General features: G+C 46.4%; 1 protein-coding gene across 6 annotated transcripts in view; it reads right to left on the bottom strand.

The window, feature by feature from the left end:
* The window catches only part of CCDC57 (coiled-coil domain containing 57), a 150,609-nt gene that overhangs the window by 70,159 nt on the left and 58,717 nt on the right, over nucleotides 1-21,733 (bottom strand). For all 6 annotated transcript variants that reach the window (XM_030534230.1, XM_030534228.1, XM_030534226.1 and 3 more), the window contains 4 exons: nucleotides 18,861-19,023; nucleotides 17,642-17,776; nucleotides 12,454-12,682; nucleotides 9,374-9,565 (listed from right to left, as the gene is read on the bottom strand). In XM_030534230.1, coding sequence (XP_030390090.1) covers nucleotides 9,374-9,565; nucleotides 12,454-12,682; nucleotides 17,642-17,776; nucleotides 18,861-19,023 — 719 coding nt within the window. The remainder of the gene's footprint in view (nucleotides 1-9,373; nucleotides 9,566-12,453; nucleotides 12,683-17,641; nucleotides 17,777-18,860; nucleotides 19,024-21,733) is intronic.

A 21,733-nucleotide genomic window follows, 5' to 3' on the forward strand; every position in this document is an offset into this window, starting at 1 on the left:
GGCAGTGCCGAGGGTTGAGGCAGTGCAGACTCCGTCATTGCAATCAAGTCCCTCGCTGTGGAGAAGGTCTCAGGCATGGACGGGATACTGAGCTCAACCACAGCATGCGCTGGGGAGCTTTCAGGCACCGGACTCGACGGACCTTGTGGGACCGGAATTGACAGTGCCGAAGCTGGTGGTGCTGCGGCAGGTGTCGGTGCCAGGCGATCCGACTTAAGCGGATGCTCTGACTGTGGTACAGGCGGCACCGAAGCAGCAGGAGTCTTATGATGCTTCTTGACCCGCGGTGACAGGGAACGGTGCCGAGGGGCCTTAGCGGTACTGGGGCGATCTGGAGCCGAAAGAGCGCTTCTCCCTGAGACAGACTGTTCAGCGCTCGGTGCCGAGGGTGTTGGACTAAGAGCTGCCTCCATCAGGAGCTGTTTGAGGCGAGAGTCCCGCTCTTTCTTCATCCTCGGCTTAAAGGCCTTACAAATCCGGCACTTATCTGACAGATGGGATTCCCCGAGGCACTTAAGGCAGAAGTTGTGGGGATCTCCCATTGGCATTAGCTTATGGCAGGTCGAGCACGGTTTGAAGCCTGGTGACCCGGGCATGAGCCCCGGTACCGGCTGGGGGGAAGGGGCTAATTTCCGATCCCCTTGCTACTATATACACTAAATATATTATAGAAACGACTAAAACTAACTACAACTATAGAGATTATAACTATATACACAACTATTAATAAGGAACTACAAGTAGCTAGGGAAGTAGAGATCAGCTAAGCCGTGCTCCACCATTCCAACGACCGACACGGGTGGTAAGAAGGAACTGAAGGGCCGTTGGGTCGGCAAGGGTATATATTCACCGCCATAGCGGCGCCACTCCAGGGGGCGGCCCAGCCGATCCACCGAGTGTTGCTAGGGTAAAAATATTCCGGCGAATGTGCACACAGCGCGTGCGCACACCTAATTGGAATCGATATGAGTGAGCACTCAAAAAAGAACTAAAACAATACAAAATCAACATGGCATACATTAAATGGAGTAAAAGCTGGCTAACTGACATATCTCTAAATTTAACTATAAATCGACACTCATCACTGAACGGGTGTGTTTCTTTTAGTGGGGTCCCTCAGGGATCGATTCTTGACCCTACACTATTAAAACATTTTAATTTGTCATCTGGAAGAAAACAAAATCATCACTGAAAGTTTGCAGATGACACAAAGATTGAAGAAGTGGAAAAAAATAAAGAGGATACGTCACTGATAGCGATTTGGATCGCTTGGTAAGCTTGGTACAGGAAAACAGTAGGTGTTTTTATATGGCCAAATGTAAATGTATACATCTAGGAACAAAGGATGTAGACCATCCAATAAATATGGCCATCTCTATCCCGGGAAGCAGTGACTCTGAAAAAGATTCAGGAGATAATCAGCTGGAAGCATATTATCTGGACCTGCTGATTTTAAAATTTCTACTTTAGTAGCAGTTGTTTAACATCCTCCTGAGATACTATTGGAATGGAAAGAGTGTCACCGTTATAAGCAGTGCCCTTTGTTTTCAGGTTTTACCAAAGACCCTCCAAAAAAAAGACGGTTACTCACCTTTGTAACTGTTGTTCTTCGAGATGTGTTGCTCACATCCATTCCAGTTAGGTGTGCGCACCGCGCGTGCACGTTCGTCGGAAACTTTTTTACCCTAGCAACTCCAGTGGGCCGGCAGGTCGCCCCCTGGAGTGGCGCCGCCATGGCGCCCAATATATATCCCTGCCGGCCCGCCCGCTCCTCAGTTCCTTCTTGCCGGCTACTCCGACAGTGGGGAAGGAGGGCGGGTGCGGAATGGATGTGAGCAACACATCTCGAAGAACAACAGTTACAAAGGTGAGTAACCGTCTTTTCTTCTTCGAGTGATTGCTCACATCCATTCCAGTTAGGTGACTCCCAAGCCATACCTAGGCGGTGGGGTCGGAGTGAGAAGTCGCGGCATGGAGCACTGCAGTTCCGAAGGCCGCATCCTCTCTCGACTGCTGTACCAGGGCGTAGTGGGAAGCAAAGGTGTGGACCGATGACCAGGTCGCTGCCCGACAGATTTCCTGGATGGGCACACGGGCAAGGAAAGCCAGCGACGACGCCTGCGCCCTGGTAGAATGCGCAGTCACACGGCCCGTAGGGACATGGGCCAAGTCATAACAGGTCCTGATACAGGACGTAACCCACGAGGATAACCTCTGGGAGGAGATAGGAAGCCCTTTCATACGGTCCGCTACCGCCACGAAAAGCTGGGGGGATTTGCGGAAGGGTTTGGTCCTCTCTATGTAGAATGCGAGAGCTCTACGGACATCCAGCGAGTGGAGCTGCTGCTCCCTGCCTGAGGAGTGAGGTTTTGGGGAAAAAACCGGGAGGAAAATCTCTTGGTTGACGTGGAAGGCTGAGACCACCTTGGGTAGAAAGGCAGGGTGCGGTCTAAGCTGCACCTTGTCTTTGTGGAAGACCGTGTATGGGGGGTCTACCACAAGGGCTCGGAGTTCCGACACCCGTCTAGCTGAGGTGATAGCTACTAGAAAGGCAGCCTTCCAAGAGAGGTAAAGCAGGGAGCAAGTAGCTAACGGCTCAAAGGGGGGCCCCATGAGCCGGGACAACACCAGGTTAAGATCCCAGGTTGGAGCAGGGGGACGGACGTTAGGGAATAACCGTTCCAGCCCTTTAAGGAATCTCGACACCGTCGGGTGAGAAAAAACGGAGCGACCGTCCGCACCCGGGTGAAAGGTGGAGATAGCTGCTAGATGGACTCGCAACGACGATAAGGCCAGACCTTGCTCTTTGAGGGACCAAACATAGTCTAAGATTTCGGTTACCGAAACTTCCATAGGGCGGAGATTTCTCTCTACGCACCAACAGGAGAAGCGTTTCCATTTCGCCGAATATGTGGCTCTTGTGGACGGTTTCCTGCTGCTCAAGAGCACCTCTCTCACGGGCGTGGAGCAGCGCAGCTCGGAACCAGTTAGCCACGCAGGAGCCACGCCGCTAGGTGCAGCGACTGCAGGTCTGGGTGACAGAGAGACCCGTGGTCCTGGGTAATCAGGTCCGGATGAAGGGGCAGGGGAACTGGGTCGGCTACGGCCAAGTCCAGCAGCATGGTGTACCAGTGCTGTCTGGGCCATGCCGGGGCCACCATGATCACACGAGCCCTGTCTCTGCGCACCTTCAGGAGGACCTTGTGAACCAGAGGGAACGGAGGAAACGCATAGTACAGGTGGGTCGACCACTGGATGAGGAAGGCATCCGCTATCGACCCCGGCTCCCTGCCCTGAAAGGAGCAGAACGCTTGGCACTTCCTGTTCCCCTTGGACGCAAAGAGGTCCACCCGGGGATAACCCCACCTCCGGAAAATGGAGAGAGCGACGTCCGGGCGAAGGGACCACTCGTGTGACAGGAAGGATCTGCTCAATCGATCCGCCAGCGTGTTCCGTACTCCGGGAAGGAAGGAAGCCCTGAGGTGAATGGAGTGGGCTACGCAAAAGTCCCAGAGTCGTATCGCCTCGAGGCACAGGGAGGAGGACCTGGTGCCGCCCTGTTTGTTGATATAATACATGGTCGTCGTGTTGTCCGTGAACACGGCTACACAACGACCCTGAAGCTGATGACAAAACGTTTGGCAAGCAAGGCGGACCGCTCTCAACTCCCTCATGTTGATGTGTAGCCCCACCTCCTCCTGGGACCACAGGCCCTGCGTCCGCAGGGTCCCTAGGTGGGCCCCCCAGCCTAGATCTGAGGCATCCGTTGTCAGGGATACCGAGGGCTGAGACGGGTGAAAGGGAAGACCCGCACACAATACGGACTGGTCCAACCACCAGCCGAGGGAATCTAAGACCTTCTGGGGGATTGTGAGTAACATGTCTAACGGTTGCCTTGCCGGCCTGTAATGACTGATAAGCCACAGCTGGAGAGGCCTCATGCGGAGCCGAGCGTAGTCGGTCACAAAGGTGCACGCCGCCATGTGGCCTAACAGGGTTAGACATGTCCTCACTGACGTCAACGGGGCTGACCGCAAGCGTTGAACGATCGCCGCCATGGTCTGGAACCGCTGCAGAGGCAGCGAGGCCCTGCCCACAGTGGCGTCCAGGACGGCCCCGATAAATTCCACCTTCTGAGTGGGCCTCAGGGTGGACTTGTCTGTGTTTATCAAGAGGCCCAGACTCGCAAACATGCCGGTGATCACGCGGACATGGCTGGTCACCTGCTGTTCCGACGTGCCCCGAATCAACCAATCGTCCAGATAAGGGAACACGTGGACACGGTTGCGCCGAAGATGCGCCACGACAACTGCCATGCATTTTGTAAACACCCTCGGGGCCGTGGACAGGCCGAACGGGAGGACTGCAAATTGATAATGAAGAGCCCCCACAACGAAGCGGAGAAAGCGTCTGTGGCGCGGCCAAATGGCAATGTGGAAATACGCGTCCTGCATGTCGAGGGCGGCGTACCAGTCTCCCGGATCCAGGGATGGAATAATGGTCCCCAGGGATACCATGCGGAACTTCAACTTCACGAGGTATTTGTTGAGCTCTCGCAGGTCGAGGATAGGCCTGAGGCCCCCCTTGGCCTTGGGGATCAGAAAGTAGCGGGAATAAAACCCCTTGCCTTTCTCGTTTTCCGGAACCGCCTCTATAGCTCCTTTGCTGAGGAGCGTCTGCACCTCCTGCCGAAGGAATTGCTCGTGAGAGGGGTCCCTGAAGAGGGACGAGGAAGGAGGGCGGGAAGGAGGAAACGAAACAAACTGCAGGTGGTATCCCGTCTGCACCACGCTTAAGACCCAGCGGTCCGATGTTATTTGGGACCACGCCGGGAGGAAAAACGAAAGGCGGTTGGAAAACGGGGGGGAAGGATCCATAGGGGAAACTGTTACTGCGCCCTCGAGCGCACCTTCAAAATGAAGGCTTAGGACCAGGCGGGGGTTTTGAGGAGCCTTGGTTCTGCCCCCCTTGGTTCCCCGACTGCCTGCGCCTCCCGTTCCTGCCGCGGCGCCTGTAAAGGTCCTGCCGCTGGCGGAACTGGGAAAACGGCCTGCGTTGTTGTTGTTGTTGTTGTTGCGGCCGGAAGGGTCTACGCTGCGTCACGGGAGTGTGCATCCCGAGGGACCGCATAACGACTCGGTTATCTTTCAGACTCTTGAGTCTGGGGTCTGTTTTGTCAGAAAATAGGCCCTGGCCTTCGAAAGGAAGGTCCTGTATAGTATGCTGGAGCTCCGGCGGAAGGCCGGAAACCTGCAGCCAGGAGATGCAACGCATCGTAACACCTGACGCAAGGGTACGGGCAGCCGAGTCCGCAGCGTCCAAGGAGGCTTGCAAGGCCGTGCGTGCGACCTTCTTGCCTTCGTCCAAGATGGCCGTAAACTCTTGGCGAGCATCCTGTGGCAGCAGCTCCTTAAATTTGTCCACTGCCACCCAGGAATCAAAGGCATATCTGCTCAGCAGGGCCTGCTGGTTGGAGACCCTGAGCTGCAGCGCCCCAGCCGAATACACCTTACGGCCAAGGAGGTCCATCCGCCTGGCCTCTCTTGATTTGGGGGCCGGAGCCTCCTGGCCATGACGCTCCCTATCGTTCACCGATTGAACCACCAGTGAACACGGGGTCGGGTGTACATGGAGATATTCGTATCCCCTAGAAGGGGCCATGTACTTCCTCTCGACGCCTTTTGCTGTCGGAGGGATGGAGGCCGGAGACTGCCAGATGGTGTTGGCGTTGGCCTGGATGGTTCGTATAAAGGGCAGGGCGACCCTGGTGGGAGCATCAGAAGAGATGATGGTTACAATTGGATCCTCTATCTCCGAGACCTCCTCCGCCTGCAGACTCAGATTTTGAGCCAATCGCCTGAGGAGGTCTTGGTGCGCCCTGAGATCCAGCGGGGGGGGACTGTTGGAGGAGGTACCCGCCACCGCCTCATCCGGGGAGGAGGATGATGAGACCCCCGGCACGAGAGTGTCTAACTGAGGGTCTTCCTCAGCCCTCGCCTCTGCCTCCGGAGCCACAGCGGAGTCCTGCTGCTTGGACCCTTCCTCCCCTTCCGGGGAGGGAGGGGGGCGAGACAACGAGGCTTCCTGGGCCCTACGCTCCGCAGTCGCCGGCCTAGGAGGGAGCTGCTGGGGGCCCTGGGCCTGATGGTACGCCCAGGGTGTCCAGAATCCCCACTGTTGTGGGCCTTGGTCCTGCAGCGGCGGATCACCAAACAGCGCCGCCTGCCGGTCGGTGCCCAGCGCATAGCCGCTGTCCGTCTGGGAGGATACGGACGGCTGTCTCGAGGGCCACGGTGGGGCCGACCCTGGATGGTACGGGTCTGCGCGGGCCGGCACGGAGGATCGTCTCGGTGCCGGGGACCGGTACCGGTAGTCATATCGGTGCCGGGATCGGGACCGGGACCGGGATCTGTCACGGTGCCGTGATCCTGATCGGTGCCGGGCGCCGCTTCGGTGCCGGGCGCCGCTTCGGTGCCGGGACCTGCTACCAGCTCGGTGCCGGGAGGTCGACCGGGACCTGCCACCAGCTCGGTGCCGGGAGGTCGAGCGAGACCGGGACCGGGACCTGCCACCAGCTCGGTGCCGGGAGGTCGACCGGTGCGGCGAGTAGCGTCGGGACCTGCTCCTGGAGTCGCGGTGCCGGTGTCGACTGGAGCCTGACCGCGACCTTCTCGATGCCGACCGGTGCCGCGAGTGCGACCGGTACCGCTGAGGGGAGCGGTGCCGGGACTGCGAGCGGCGTCGGGATCTGGAGCGCCCAAGACGTCGGGACCTGGATCGGGAACGACTGTCTCTGGGCGGTGCCGACATCATAGGCTTGCCTCTGGACACGACCCGCACCGGAGGTACCGGGGGTGGCAGCGGAGTAGGCTCAGTCAGGGCAATAAGGTCCCGAGCCGAGGCGAAGGTCTCCGGTGTGGACGGGACCACTATCTCAACCCCAGATCTCATGGGGGAGCTCGGCGGCACCGGACTCAACGGACCCGCCGGGCCCGGAGTCAACGGTGCTGACGGTGCCGGCGGCGCCGCGGCCGATGTCGAGGCCGGGCGCTCTAGCCGGGTCTGCCTGGCCGGAGTATTAGACTTCGACGGCCTTGGCTCTGGCTCCAGTGCCGGAGAGGGTCGGTGCCGAGGAGTCTTCTCGGTGCCGGAGCGATCCGGTGCCGGTGCCGATACCACGGCCTGCGAAGCCGTCGGGTCAAGTGCCGCCTCCATTAGGAGAGTTCGGAGCCTTTGATCCCTCTCCTTCTTTGTCCTCGGCTTAAAGGCCTTACAGATGCGGCACTTGTCGGATCTGTGCGATTCCCCGAGGCACTTCAGGCACGCTTCGTGGGGATCGCTGGTAGGCATGGGCTTCTTGCAGGCCGCACACTGCTTGAAGCCCGGCGAACCAGGCATGAGCCCGGTGCCGGGTGCCGGGAAGGGCTAAGCCCCCGGCGAAGAAGTACTTTACAACTAATTAACTTAACTATCAACTTAACAAACTAATTAACAACTATAATGAAACTAGAGATAACGATAGATAACGATAGATAACTAGGAGAGCTAGGGCCGTGGAGGACAGCTATGCCGCGCTCCACAGTTCCAACGACCGACACGGCGGTAAGAAGGAACTGAGGAGCGGGCGGGCCGGCAGGGATATATATTGGGCGCCATGGCGGCGCCACTCCAGGGGGCGACCTGCCGGCCCACTGGAGTTGCTAGGGTAAAAAAGTTTCCGACGAACGTGCACGCGCGGCGCGCACACCTAACTGGAATGGATGTGAGCAATCACTCGAAGAAGAACTGTAGGTTTTGAAAAATCCAGTATTCAGATTTTTCCATTTTCTACCTGGATTTTGTACCTGCTCAAATTCCCCAGGCCTGTTTGCATACTCCGTAGCAGAAAGCACAGTGCATCTGCACGGGGGAGGGAAATTGCCAGTTGGTGACCACTGCAGCTGCACAAGATAGGCAAGGAGCCTGCTGAGACGACTGACTGCTGCAAGGAGTGGAAGGCTGCACCTGGTAAGTACTGGCCCCCTGCTGACCCCAGCCATTCAGCACAACCCAGGGCAAAGATTCCTGTCTGCTCCCCAAATCTGTCTCCCTCCCTACTTCCAGACCCCACTCCTTCTGTGTATGCCAGGAAGCCCATCTACCATCCCCATCCACCAGGTACCTCCCTCCCCAACTTCCCCCACCCATGAATGCTGGGCACCCCTTCCCCCATCTGACACCTCCTCCCCCACCACCAAATCAGGTATCCTTCTCCCCCCCCCCCCGACACCCCTCTCCCTGCCACCCCACCCCCCATTTCCCCTCTGTGATAACTCCTGTGAGCAGCTGTCTGGAGACACGTCATTGTCTGGAGAGGAGCCCCACAGCACAAAACCCCATCCACTGCATCCACCAGGCAGAGCTCCTGCCTGCCCCTGGGCTAGAAACAGGTTGTTCTAATCTCCCTGTTGCCCCGAGGAGTAAAGCTGGAGAGCACACGATGTGGGGAGGAAGGTAATGGCAGCCCCCCTGCTGTTCGCAAATCAGTGACTGGGATCTGCTCTCTCCTGACTCCCTGTCCCTGTGTCCCACCTCTGTGACAGAAAAGACGATTTTTGGATCCATGAATATTGGGAACCTTCCCTCTTCTCACTGGGCACTCCTTACCCACCACCCACTGTCCCCAGTGATAGCCTGTGAGAGTAGCTGGGCCCAGGGACATGTCTAAGACTTCAGGAGAACAAGCCTTGCAAAAGACACTTGTCCTACACACTCTAGGACTCCCTAGGATTTTTGGAATTCACACTTGATATAAGAGGCCTCAGTGTAACCGTGAAAGTCACCAAAAGTAAACTATTTTTGTCTTCAAAATAAGTTTTATTTGTCCAACGGGCATTAGAGATAATGATTTCATAAACAAACTCTTACTTTTCTCTATTTGTTTTTTTTCCCCTCTTCCTGTTCCCCAATATTAACCCTGATATTCACCTAGAAAATGGTGAAGTTAATTTTTTACACTCCTCTTTGCCTGTTTATTAATTTTTTAGATAAACACTGCTAAATTCCCAGAAAATTAAATTATATGATATGACTACTACAGGGGGCAGAAAGGGCAGGTATGGAGTGAAGCGGAAGTGAGGAGGATTTGAGGGAGAGGATGGAGGAGTAGGTTGGAGCAAACAGCCAGTTAGCATAGGGCAGAGAAAAAGTCTGAGAACTTTCTGCAGTTTTAACTGGAATGTCAAAAGGGCCAAAAGTATGCTTTGGCTGCTTCTGCTCCTACCAGCAGGAGTCTGAGGTTGGTTCTCCTTTGCAGTTCTCCTACAAGGACACATGGCAGGGAGGCACCAATTGGATCCTAGTGGAGATTAATGTTGAAACATGTTTCTCTTACCACTAGTTTCCTGGAAATTGTGGGTGTGGAGCTGAGTGATGGGTGGAGCTGAGTGGTGCTGAGTGCTGGATGGGTCATCGAATGGAGCAGATGATTTTTTGGAAAATTTAGATGCCTTTTCTAGTTGCTCTTCCATTATCCAATATTTGTGCTTTAACTTTCTTATTTCCTCTTCCAGGGATTGAACATAATCTACAAACATTAAAAAAAAAAAAAAGGATCTTGGAAAAGGTATTTTAACTTAAACAAGCAATTAAATCATCGTGAGTTTGGCAGACCACTTGCTAGAAAATTTCCTTTTATCCAATCATACAATTCTAGAGTTAGAAGGGACCGCAAGGGTCATCTTAGTCTAACCCCTGCCAAAGTGCAGGATTTGTTGTGTCTAAACCACCCAAGGCAGACGACTATCCAGCCTCCTTTTGAAAACCCAGTGAAGAAGCTTCCATAGCCTCCCTAGGAGTCTGTTCCATTGTCCTACTGTTCTTACCAGTTAAGAATTTTTTTCTGAGATTTAATCAAAATCTGCTATGCTATAGTTTGAAACCATTGCCTTTTGTGGCAAAAGGAGAATGTTTCTCCACCTTTTTTATTGCAGCCTTTCAAGTATTTGAAGATCACAATCATATCCCCCTTAATCTTCTCTTTTCCAAACTAAACAGACCCATTTCCTTCAGACTTTGCTCATTTGGGTTGCATTCCAACCCTTTAATCATCTTTGTCACTCATCTCTGGATCCTTTCCAGTTTCTCTACATCCTTTCTATACATTGGTGACCAAAACTAGACACAGTACTCCAGCTGAGGCCTAACCAGCACCAAGTAGAGCAGTACTATCACTTCTCATGATTTTCATGCTATGCCTCTGTTAATGCAACCTAAAATTGCATTTGCTTTTTTTTTTGCAACAGCATTGCATTGCTGACTCATGTTGAGGTGGTGATCCACAACAACTCCCAGATCCTTCTCAGCAGTGCTGCTGCCAAGCCAGTTTCCCCCAATTCTGTATTTGTACATTTGATTTTTTCCCCTAAGTGTAGGACCTTACATTCGTCTTGGTTGAATTTCACTTTGTTGCCTATAGCCCAGTTCTCCAATTTAGCAAGATCCCTCTGAATTTTAGCTCTATCCTCCAAAGTGTTGGCAGCCCCCCCCCCAGCTTTGTGTCATCTGCAAACTTGATCAGTATGCTCTCAATATCTACATCTAGATCGATAATAAAAATGTTAAACACTGGACTCAGAACAGATCCCTATGGAATCCCGCTTGAGACATTCTTCCAGTCCAACAACCTGATTCCATTAATAGTTACTCTTTGTTTGCAGTTGTTTAACTAATTATGTATCCACTTAGTGGGAGTTCTGTCAAGCCTGCATTTCTTCAGCTTACTTATCAGAATTGACACAGTCTCATATGCCATAGCCTCGATGAAGTCCAGGTATATTATGTCCATCACATTCCCCCATCCACCAAATCAGTTGCTCTGTCAAAGAAGGAAATCAAGCTGGTTTTGCATGATTTGTTCTAGTGATCACCCCTTCATCCTCCACGTATTTGCAAACTGAATGTGTTATACATTGCTCTAGTAGCTTCCCAGGTATTGAAGTCATGCTGACTGGTCTATAGTTCCCCAGCTCCTCCTTTCCCCCCTCTTTTATAAAAGGGCATTACATTAGCCCTTCTCCAGTCTTCTGGGACCTCTCCTGTCATCCATAACTTCACAAATATCATTGCCAGTGGCACCAAGAATTCTTCAGCTAATTCCTTCAGTACCCTCAGGTGAACAGCATCAGATCCAGCTGATAAGAGTATTATATCCTCCAACTGCTGGAAACAGAAACAACTGAGCTTTGACAGCTTCAGGCTTTATATATAGGAGGATGGTGTCAACAAAAAGGCTCAATGGTATTGTCTTCAGCTATTAGCAGGGAAGAACTACATGCACATATCAGCACTAGCATAGAAGAGAGAATGTCCTTTAGAAATAATTAATAGAAATATTTGATTGAACTGAGTAATCAAATTGTTTCACTAGCAGAGTATAAATTAATAGGTAAAATAAGAGTTTATGTCTAATGAACACCTCTGCACATAATAATTAGCTCATCAATTCATATCTGCTTGGAAACAGCAAGGTTTAAAATAACTTAACTATTCATAACTATTCACAATGAAATCTCAAAAGTTACAATAGAATAAACAGCCATTTTGGAGGAGAATGAAGCAGGTGCAGAAGAATCTACTTTGCTGGGTCTGTTTTCTCAGATCCAGAAAATGGTCTGAGCTGGCTTTGGAGTAATTCAGGGGACTCAGAAGTTGAATGTTTAGCTAAGTGAGGCATGTGCAGTGAACAAATATGCAGTGTTTAAAAAATCTACACCATTTGTACCATGCATGTGCAAAAAGGCCATTAAAAGGCTCAAAAATTGTCAAATTTTCACCAAAACATTCAAATGCTTCTCTTTTGGGATGGTTATTTCCCTATCAAGTTACAGTTATCTTGCCTTCTCAAAGTTCAAAAAAAGTTCACAAGAATTTCTTTATGAAGGGGAAACTCTAGTTTTCATTCTCCTTATACTAAAAAAAAAAAAGGAACAATTTTGGCCCAAACTTTATTTTAGAAAATTTTTGGTAGAGACTATGCCTGCAAAACTGTAGCTCAAATGGTTAAATTTTCAGCAAGTTATGAGTTGGGGGTTGCAAATAAGATTTGCCAGTTATTTCTAACTATAGAGGTTGCTATCAGTTCCCCCTGTAATGTACATGTTCATTCACAACCCATGTATTCTTCTCTGAATTTCCTTTTGAGTGATGAGTATTTAAAATACACCTCTCACAGGTAATGTGAAAAGGAAAAGAAAAATGTAAACTGTGATACTAAAATGTTTCAAAATATAGACAGATAATATTCATTAAAGGGATACATTTGAAAATATAATTTTTTCTTGTTTATAGCTATTATTTCTGTTAAGTAAGATGAAAATAGTATTCTAAGGCAAGAGCTGTGACTTAAGAGGAAAGTGTGAAATGCCATACAAAACTGCTACAGAGTAGCACTTTCAAACCAGTTCTCTATATTACCAGGAGTAAATATGACTGTAGCAGCCTTAGCATCAGTGGCAGTTTGCTGTGTGTATTGTATCTTTTCTTTCCTGGGGAACGAGGATGGTGTCTGATCACTGAGAGCCTCCATTTCTTTCCTCATTTCTGCAATAGCAACCCGCATGCTGGTGTTCTGTTCCTTTAATCTTTGGATCTCTGTGGCAGAAAAATCTTTTCCAAGAACTCCTTTATTATCACCTAGAAACATCTGAAAAATAAAACAGTGACATCATGTTATTATCAGTGATAGAGTGTCTTCCAAACACAGCAAATAATAATCCGCTCAAGGTTAAAAAGTGTTAAGATCATATGGGAAAAGAACAACTGAAAGAGGAAAATAATTAGGTAATTCTGGGAGTTATCTGAGAAAAGAGTACGTCAGATTTATTAAAATGACTGAAAGAAAAAGTAGATCAGTTTAACTGACAGAAATACACTCTTCCCCTCTCTATTCAATGGAGTTTTTATTTAAATAGGGTCAAATCAGAGACAAGAGAGAATGTTTTGCACAGATGGGTATAGTGTCTCTTGAAGGCAGAAAAGGAAAAATTACAAATGTAAACAGAAATGTAACACTGAAAATATCTCAGTAATACTTATTGGAATCAACTTACATAGAGGGAAAAATAAAAGCAGCCAGTATGCATGGAGAGTCAGGTGAGTTTCAGATATACATGGCGATGCAGTCTGCACTTTCTTATAAAGTTGCTGAAGTGACTCTAAGAAAGGTTACACAGTAACTAGCTTTCCATCCTCAGCCCAGTTTTGTCCCCTCACCTTACTACTTCCTCAAAACAAATTCTTTCCACCTGAAATTTCTTGTGTAGAGAAATTTCTGCCAGAGGAGATTAATAAATGTAACAAAATGCTTGGTTTAATTATGCTACTCTATGATATTTATAAGAAATGTTATGAGAATGTAAAATTTAAGTATTGAAGTTGATGAGTGCTTGCATTTGGGTTTGTGGCTCATACGTGATGAATGGGAGGTGGTTTGCAGCAGAGGGCTTGTGATCCATATTAGAAATGTTGTGACATTGTGGTATGGCATTTTGGTAGTTGGGTATAAACAAGTTGTTGGACAGACAAAGATGAGTATTGATGTTGGGCCAGAGTTAAGGCTGTTTGTATAACCTAAAGGGACAGATTCTCAGCAGCTGAAAACTGCCATAGAGCTATTGACTTCAATGGAGCTATGACAATTTACACCAGCTGAGGATCTGCCCCTAGAATTTTATTCTTAATTTAGATTTCTAGGCTTTCAAATGTGCTTGTTGTTTTAAAATAGTAGAAATACTATAATATTTTTTTCCTTCTTAATTGATATGTATTTGCAACCTTAACTCTATTTTCATGTATGTTGTGCCTGGGAATATATAAAAACTATATTATAGTATTTTCTTTTATCTAAAATTTCTGTATCCTAGCTCTAGAAAATAGTAGATGTGGTTAATACTGTTTTTTAATGCGCTATACACAGTTCTTCATGTTCTAGTCAAGGAGGACCTCATTTTCCTGGTTAACAAGTAGTGATGTGGTGCACCCTAGTGCCCAAATATATTCTTCACTTTCATCCTTCAGAAAGGCCTGTTATGAATAACAGTTCTGCTAAAATCTCAATGGGGTAAAGCAACAGATATTAGCAAAATCAGAAATCTCCTGTCCAGCTCCATGAAAGCTCTCACATTTCTCAGTGATTTACAAGTTGATTAGAAGGATTTAAACCTAAAGCAGGGATCAGTCATACAGATGGTAGAGGTGTCCAAAAGTTACACATATAGCCAGAAAGTAGTGTTTAAGGATTCAACTATGCTTGGGATATATTTTCCTTTTCTACTGCACTGCAGTCCTTAACACAATATAAAATATGAAAGCAGAAAAAAATGAAAGTCTAAAATTAATGCACAACTGAATATATCTTAGAAATATGTATTATTAGGCTGATTCATATTAGATGTTCAGCTACATTATGAAAAATATGCTGGGGATATGGTTCTCCATTTTTCTTCAGTAATCTAACAGACAAGTCTCTTCCCAACTTTCTAAATCCTACCTGCAGATTTCTTCACCACATGGTTTTTCATGTCCGATTTATTCTATTTTAATATTTACAGCACAATTTTAAGCACTGCTGAAAGACTCTTTATTGCCTGCTTCCCCATTTAGAGTACAGCAATCACAAAAATGTTTTCCTCTGGAATATTTGCAGATTTTAAAATTTTCCTTCTGCTCTCTCAATCTGGGATTCTCGACAGTTTCCCAAATTTTTATTCAGTCATAGGTGGTGTAATTATGTAAATACACATGACAAGCCTGTCCCTTAACTGTTACTTGCAGCAGTGGGATGATATTTGTCTACCTCATCACAATGAAAATCATAAAATACTAATTTAATATTTCCAACAGAATTTAATTTCTTTCATATCTTTAGCACATGCCATTCAAAGGCAAAAATTATTCTCTGAACATTATAATTCCTTCCACTGTAATATTCAAACAAGAAGCCAAGTCTCTGTCTACACACAATTTATGTGCCTGCTTTCTATTTCTGGTCATATACAAGCTGGGCCAGAGCCAAGTATCTGTGGACTGCAAGCTTCAAGGACAGAAAACAGCAAGAATGATTTTGCAATACTAAAAGGCCACTTTACTTCAACAAGGGACGGGAAATATACAGTCCTTCAAGGAAAGCCACAATGCCATATTAATATAAGATTAGAAGTACAGGATATGAGAAAGGGGCTGGGGAGGAGCCAACCACTTCATCTTTGTCCACAACAAATTTTAAAACCATATTATTACCTAATGAAAACGCACTTTCACTTATAATCCATTTTTCTAGCTAACTGCAGAAATAAATTGAGAAAAATAGTACATTCTTCCTAAGATCCTCAAAAGGAATGATTCCTTATAAAATTTTTGGTGGGGCTCAGAGGTCAGGGATACGAGTGGTAGAGCCCTCTAAATTGCAGTCTGGGGGCAAAAACCCCCAGTAGGAGAAAATACCTCTCATACCTCCATCATACCTGGTGCATGGGGTCGCAAGGCCACTCAAGGATAGAAAGTTTGCAGATGACACCAAGGTGGGAGGGGTTGCAAGTGCTTTGGAGAATAAGATTAAAATTCAAAATAATCTGGACAAATTGGACAATGATCTGATATAAACAAGATGAAATTCAATAAGGACAAAACACAAAGTACTCCACTTAGGAGGGAACAATCAGTTGCACACATACAAAATGGGAAATGACTGCTTAGGAAGGAGTACTGTGGAAAGGGATCTGGGAGTCATAGTGGGGCACAAGCAAAATATGAGTCAACAGTGTAACACTGTTGCCAAAAAAGCAAACATCATTCTGCAGGAGTGTTATAAGTAAGACACAAGTAATAATTCTTTCATTCTACTCCATGCTGATTAGGCCTCAACTGGAGTATTGTGTCCAATTCTGAGAGCCACCTGTCAGGAAAGGTCTGGACAAATTGGAGAAAATCCAGGAGGAGAGCAACAAAAATGTCTAGAAAACAGGACCGATGAGGAAATATTGAAAAAAAAATTGGTTTGTTTAATCTGGAGAAGAGAAGACTGAGAGGGGACATGAGAACAATTTTTCACCCTCTTCTTTCTGTACTTCATTAGCCTCTGAGGATAGGACTAGAAACAATTGGCTTAAATTGCAGCAAGGGAGGTGTAGGTTGGACATTAGGAAAGACTTCCTGTAAGGGTAGTTAAGTCCGGGAACAAATTATCTATGGAGGTTGTGGAATCTCCATCATTGGAAGTTTTTAAGAACAGGTTAGACAAACATCTGTCAGGAATGATCTAGTTATTACCCAGTCCTGCCTTGAGTGCATGGGACTGGACTATACTCTCTTGAGATCCCTTCCAGTTCTATACTTCCATGATTCAGGGAAAAAAACTCAGAATCATTCTTCCATGCATAAGTGCTGGACTATATGGCCTCATGGGGGACCAGGCCCCAACAATATTCTGGAAAGAAGGCCCAGCCCTACCAATGTTTAAGCCAAGAGTACAACCAGAAGAGGGGATCCAGGTTACTTACTGGGACACCCCAAATTTGAGTGGCATTGGGGGTATCTGAGTGGCATTGTGACCCCATGCACCAAGTATACTGGAGGTATGGCAGGTATTTTTCTCCTGTTTGGGGGGAGGTTCTGCCCCCCAGACTCCAATTATAGGAGGCGCTGTCCCTTGCCCCCCTGACCTCTGGGCCTCACTAAAAATTTTACAAATGCAGCACCTGTGCTTCCATGTGATGGGATGACGACTATTGCCCTAAGTCCCACAGTGCTTAAGTACATTTGCAACTGAGCCCTATGTTTGCAAATTGGATTTCCTGCTGAGACGATTTAGTAAAATAGCAGCTCTTAATGGGAGACGGTAATTGAGATATTAAAACAGCAGCAGGCATTCTAAAAAGATTTTGCAATTTCATATAATTTTAAAATACTCATTTAAAGACTAACATAACCTTAAAATCTGTACTGTGACAATCCTGGAGCAGAACAGAGAATCACAATTCTTTCTCTGCTCCTCCTTTGCTTTGAGGAAGAAGAAAATTATGTTGCCCCTTTTCTTGGAGCAGTTTACCTCCCCTGTACACCTGCCATAATACTTTGGCCAGTGAGTGATTGGGGCAGTCAGGACTCCTCCCCATCCCTGTCCACTTGTTCAAAGTAATGGAAGAGTAGCCTCTTCTGTCCTCCTTATGGCCAGAATCTAAATCTGAGCAGGACCAAACGGGGGAGTAAGAAAGGGTCCATTGCATGACTGAATAAGGCCAATGATAATCTAGCCCTTAGTCACCCAAGCTGTTCACACTGATCACTGCATTTTTCTTTAAAAGGATAATACCCCAAAATGAATTGTGGGGGGTCTCTGACAGTCCTTTCCAGTGCATACATTACACCTGTTAAATGGAATATCTTCTGTGGTATACATTGACCATAGGTACAGATACTTAACACATTTGTAAAGGCTAGTGTAAACAACCCTATACATTTTGTTCCAGGCTGGAAATGTTTGTACCTCAAATTAACATGCAATCAATTAACTTGAGGTATACAAATTTAGTGAAGACAAGCCCCACATAGCTGGCTGTATCGGAATGAATTCAACCAAAGACAAGGCAAATAAGTGTTGTCTAACCTGTTTCTCTCCTTCAGGCAATATACCATGTTTCTGAAGTGCCTGCACTGCTTGGTCTTTTTCAAAGGTCAAAGCAGACAGGACTGTTTCCATTTCACACAGCTTCTGTTCCTTCTCTTGTAGCTGAGCTGTAACCTACAAAACACAAAAATTACTGTGTCTTAAGTACAGACAGTGCAGAGCTATTAGAAGGGAGGAACAATGGTCTTCTGGTTCAATCACATGACAGGAAATCAAGAAACATGTGTTCTATTTCTGGCTCTGCCACAGACCTCCTGTGTGACCCTGAAAAAGTCACTTAACTTCCCTGTGCCTCAACTTCCTAACCTGTAAAAGTGACAATAATAATAATTTGCCTCCCAGACATTCATTAATGTCTATAAAGCACTTGGGATACAGAGTGGTGTTATAAAACACCAGGATTAAAGTTTACTTTTTAAAATAGTAAACAGGTCATTTCATTATACTCACATGGTTACTTGGAATTGGCCACTGACAACCATCACCAGTACATTCTGTAAAATCTCTGAACAAGAAGAGTGTCTGCAATGTAGTCCACTCTACATGGTACTACAGTTTAAAACCATTCAGAGACCGAAGCTGGTGCAAAATCCAATGGCTTGCTTCATGAGCAGGGAATATTGCTGGAAGAATATGACACCAGTGCTCTGGGACCTACACTGGCTCCCCATTGGTTTCCAGGTGGAGTTTATGTACCTGAGGAATCACTTCTCTTTCCGTGCCATACTGACACACCTTGGGTGTTCAACCTGAACCCCTTTCATTAGAAAAGAGAAAAGGGTGGCTGGCAGAGTGTTCTCCATGAGGGCTCCGAGACCTAGCACTTGCTCCCTTCACTTGATCCAAAATATCCTGAATTTGGGTGACTTCCTGGAAACACTGCAAAATAAATCTGTTTGATAGGCTCTGGGGAGAATTGAGGGTAAGCTTCCCATAATGATGAAGGAATAGAAAAGAGTATTTGTAGGTATCTGGCTGTCTGAATTCCTGTTGAAAGGATTACTTTAATGCTGCTGGGATTTTATTTATTGTTTTATTAATGATGTTAAGGTGCCTACAGCCTTGGACAGGATATCTTTTTTATTATTTTAAATCCAAGTAAGTAGTCTTTAGAATAACAGAAATGTTAGGCTGGAAGGACCTTGAGAGTGATGAAATCACTCAGTACAGACCAAAGTCAATTTGATCTAATAATGACCTGGTCCCTTGCTGTTGACAGGCTCTGTATTAGATCCTCTGATTTCTGATACTGATTTCTTTCAGCATTTTCACAGCGCCACTGCCAGTCCAGTTCTGCTTGCACTTTAGCCCGTTCCAGAATCTGCTCTCGTTCTGCTGCCAGAGACAATTGCTGCTTATACCTATGACACAGAGGACCAGCGTGAATGTTTTTCCCCGTTCCCTGAATTTCTAGTTCAATTACTAAGAGACCATTGAACTGGAGAAACAACATAGTATGTCCAGTACCTGAAGCTCTGGTGCTTAAGGGAGATGTTAATTACTGAAACATACAATGGGTAATTAACTAACACACTGAACTCTGTAGCGGGCAACTTGTTGTTTCAAAGAGTGTGGAAGATAATCTGAGAAGAACAGGAGTACTTGTGGCACTTTAGAGACTAACAAATTTATTTGAGCATAAGCTTTCATGGGCTACAGCCCACTTCATCAAATGCATGCAGTGGAAAATAGAGTAAGAAGATACATAAACATATATATATATATATATATATATATATATATAAACACACACACAGAGAACATAAAACAATGATTGTTACCATACACACTCTAAGAAGAGTGATCAGTTAAGGTGAGCTATTACCAGCAGGAGAGAAAAAAAACTTTTTGTACTGGTAATCAGAATGGTCCATTTGCAGCAGTTGACAAGAAGTTGTGAGGAACGGGGGATGGGGGGAGAGAAATAAACATGGGGAAATAGTTTTAACTGTGTGTAATGACCCATCCATTCCCAGTCTTTATTTAAGTCAAATTTAAAAGGTATCCATTTTGCAAATTAATTCCAATTCAGCAGTCTCTCATTAGAGCCTTTTTTGAAGGTTTTTTTGTTGTAATATTGCGACTTTTAGGTCTGTAATCAAGTGACCAGGGAGATTGAAGCGTTCTCCAACTGGTTTATGAATGTTATAATTCTTGACATCTGATTTGTGTCCATTTATTCTTTTATGTAGAGACTGTCTGGAAGAGTACCCAGAAGTCACCTACTACAGGACAGACCCAACAAAGAAAGTAACAGAACGCCACTAGCCGTCACCTTCAGCCCCCAACTAAAACTTCTCCAGTGCACCATCAAGGATCTACAACCTATCCTGAAGGACAATCCATCACTCTCACAGATCTTGGGAGACAGGCCAGTCCTTGCTTACAGACAGCCCCCCAACCTGAAGCAAATCCTCACCAGCAACCAGAGACACACAACAAAGACACTAACCCAGGAACCTATCTTTGCAACAAAGCCCGTTGCCAACTCTGTCCACATATCTATTCAGAAGACACCATCATAGGACCTAATCACATCAGTCACACTGTCATACACTAACTATACTCATTCACCGGCACATCTACCAATGTGATATATGCTATCATGTGCCAGCAATGTCCTTCTGCCATGTACATTGGCCAAACCGGACAGTCTCTATGTAAAAGAATAAATGGACACAAATCAGACGTCAAGAATTACAATATTCAAAAAAAATCACTAAAAAAACCCCCTTCAAAAAGAGAATCCAACGAGAAACTGCAGAACTGGAGTTAATTTACAAAATGGACACCATTAAATTAGGCTTGAACGAAGACTGGGAGTAGATGAGTCGTTATACAAACTAAACTATTTCCCCGTGCTAATTTCCCCCTACTGTTACTCATGCCTTCTTGTCAAGCTATTATCAGCAGTAGAAAAAAGTTACCTTATTCGATTAGTCTCATTAGAGTTGGTATGGCAACACCCATTTTTTTTTCAATTTGTTAGTCTTAAAGGTGCCACAAGTACTCCTGTTCTTTTTGCGGATACAGACTAACACGGCTGCTACTCCAAAATCTGAGGAGAGGCAATTTTGGATTTTATATGCACTTGGAAGGGAACTAATTAGGGTATTGATAGTAAAGGAGAACTCTTGGAGTACATACCAATCAGTTTGGTGAATTTACAAAACTGAGAAAGAAAAATATAAAGTAGTTAGACAAAGTTATACCTATTCTATAAAGAACAACTAGAGAAATTAAGGGAACTATTGGACAAGGTGCTATGAACAGAAGCATTAATGGGGAAAGTAGTAAGTGAAGGATGGAAGATCCTACAGGATATTGTACCACAAAGGAGGCACAGAGGAAAGGCTAATATGTCATGAAAGAAGATAGTTATGTATACAGCTGAAATTAATACTGAGATTATACAAGAAATGGAAAAGGGGAGTGTAGAGATAAGGTAGGAGTATAGTGTTCATGGATAGTAAATCAACTTGTAGAAATGAACTCAAAATGGCAAAAAAAATTGTTAGCTGAATGGGTAAATGAAATGCGAAGAAATTACAACCATGGAAAAAAACTAGGTTGTGTGAAATATAATACGACTCTGGGTAAACAAAGATGGAGATAACAGAGAAACTCCAGGATGATTGAAGTACTAATTAACTGTGATTTTTTTTCCATTTGTAATGTAACAGAAAAGTAGAATGAGACACATTGAGAATGGAATATAATTGATGCTCAGGTTAACCAGGGCACATGGTTGACAGGGGAAAGTAAAAGAATCAGACTTGAGGGTGGGATTTTCCAGAGCACTCAGCATTGACTAAACGCTGCTCCCATTGAAATCAACTCCAACATTCTCATTGATTTAAATGGCACCAAGGGTAGGTCCAATCACTTGGGGTATGTCTACACTGCAAGTGGGAGCAAGCCTTTCAGTTCAGATAGACAGACTTACACTAACGGGGGCTTGAGCTAGCGTGCTAAAAATAGCAGTGTGGATGCTGTGGCTTGGGCTGCTGCTCAGGGTCTCAAGACCATCTGATCCTCTGGGTTTGAGCTGGGGTGGCCAGCTCATGTCTT

The sequence above is a fragment of the Gopherus evgoodei genome, chromosome 15, assembly GCF_007399415.2.
Source record: "Gopherus evgoodei ecotype Sinaloan lineage chromosome 15, rGopEvg1_v1.p, whole genome shotgun sequence".
Classification (NCBI taxonomy): domain Eukaryota; kingdom Metazoa; phylum Chordata; order Testudines; family Testudinidae; genus Gopherus; species Gopherus evgoodei.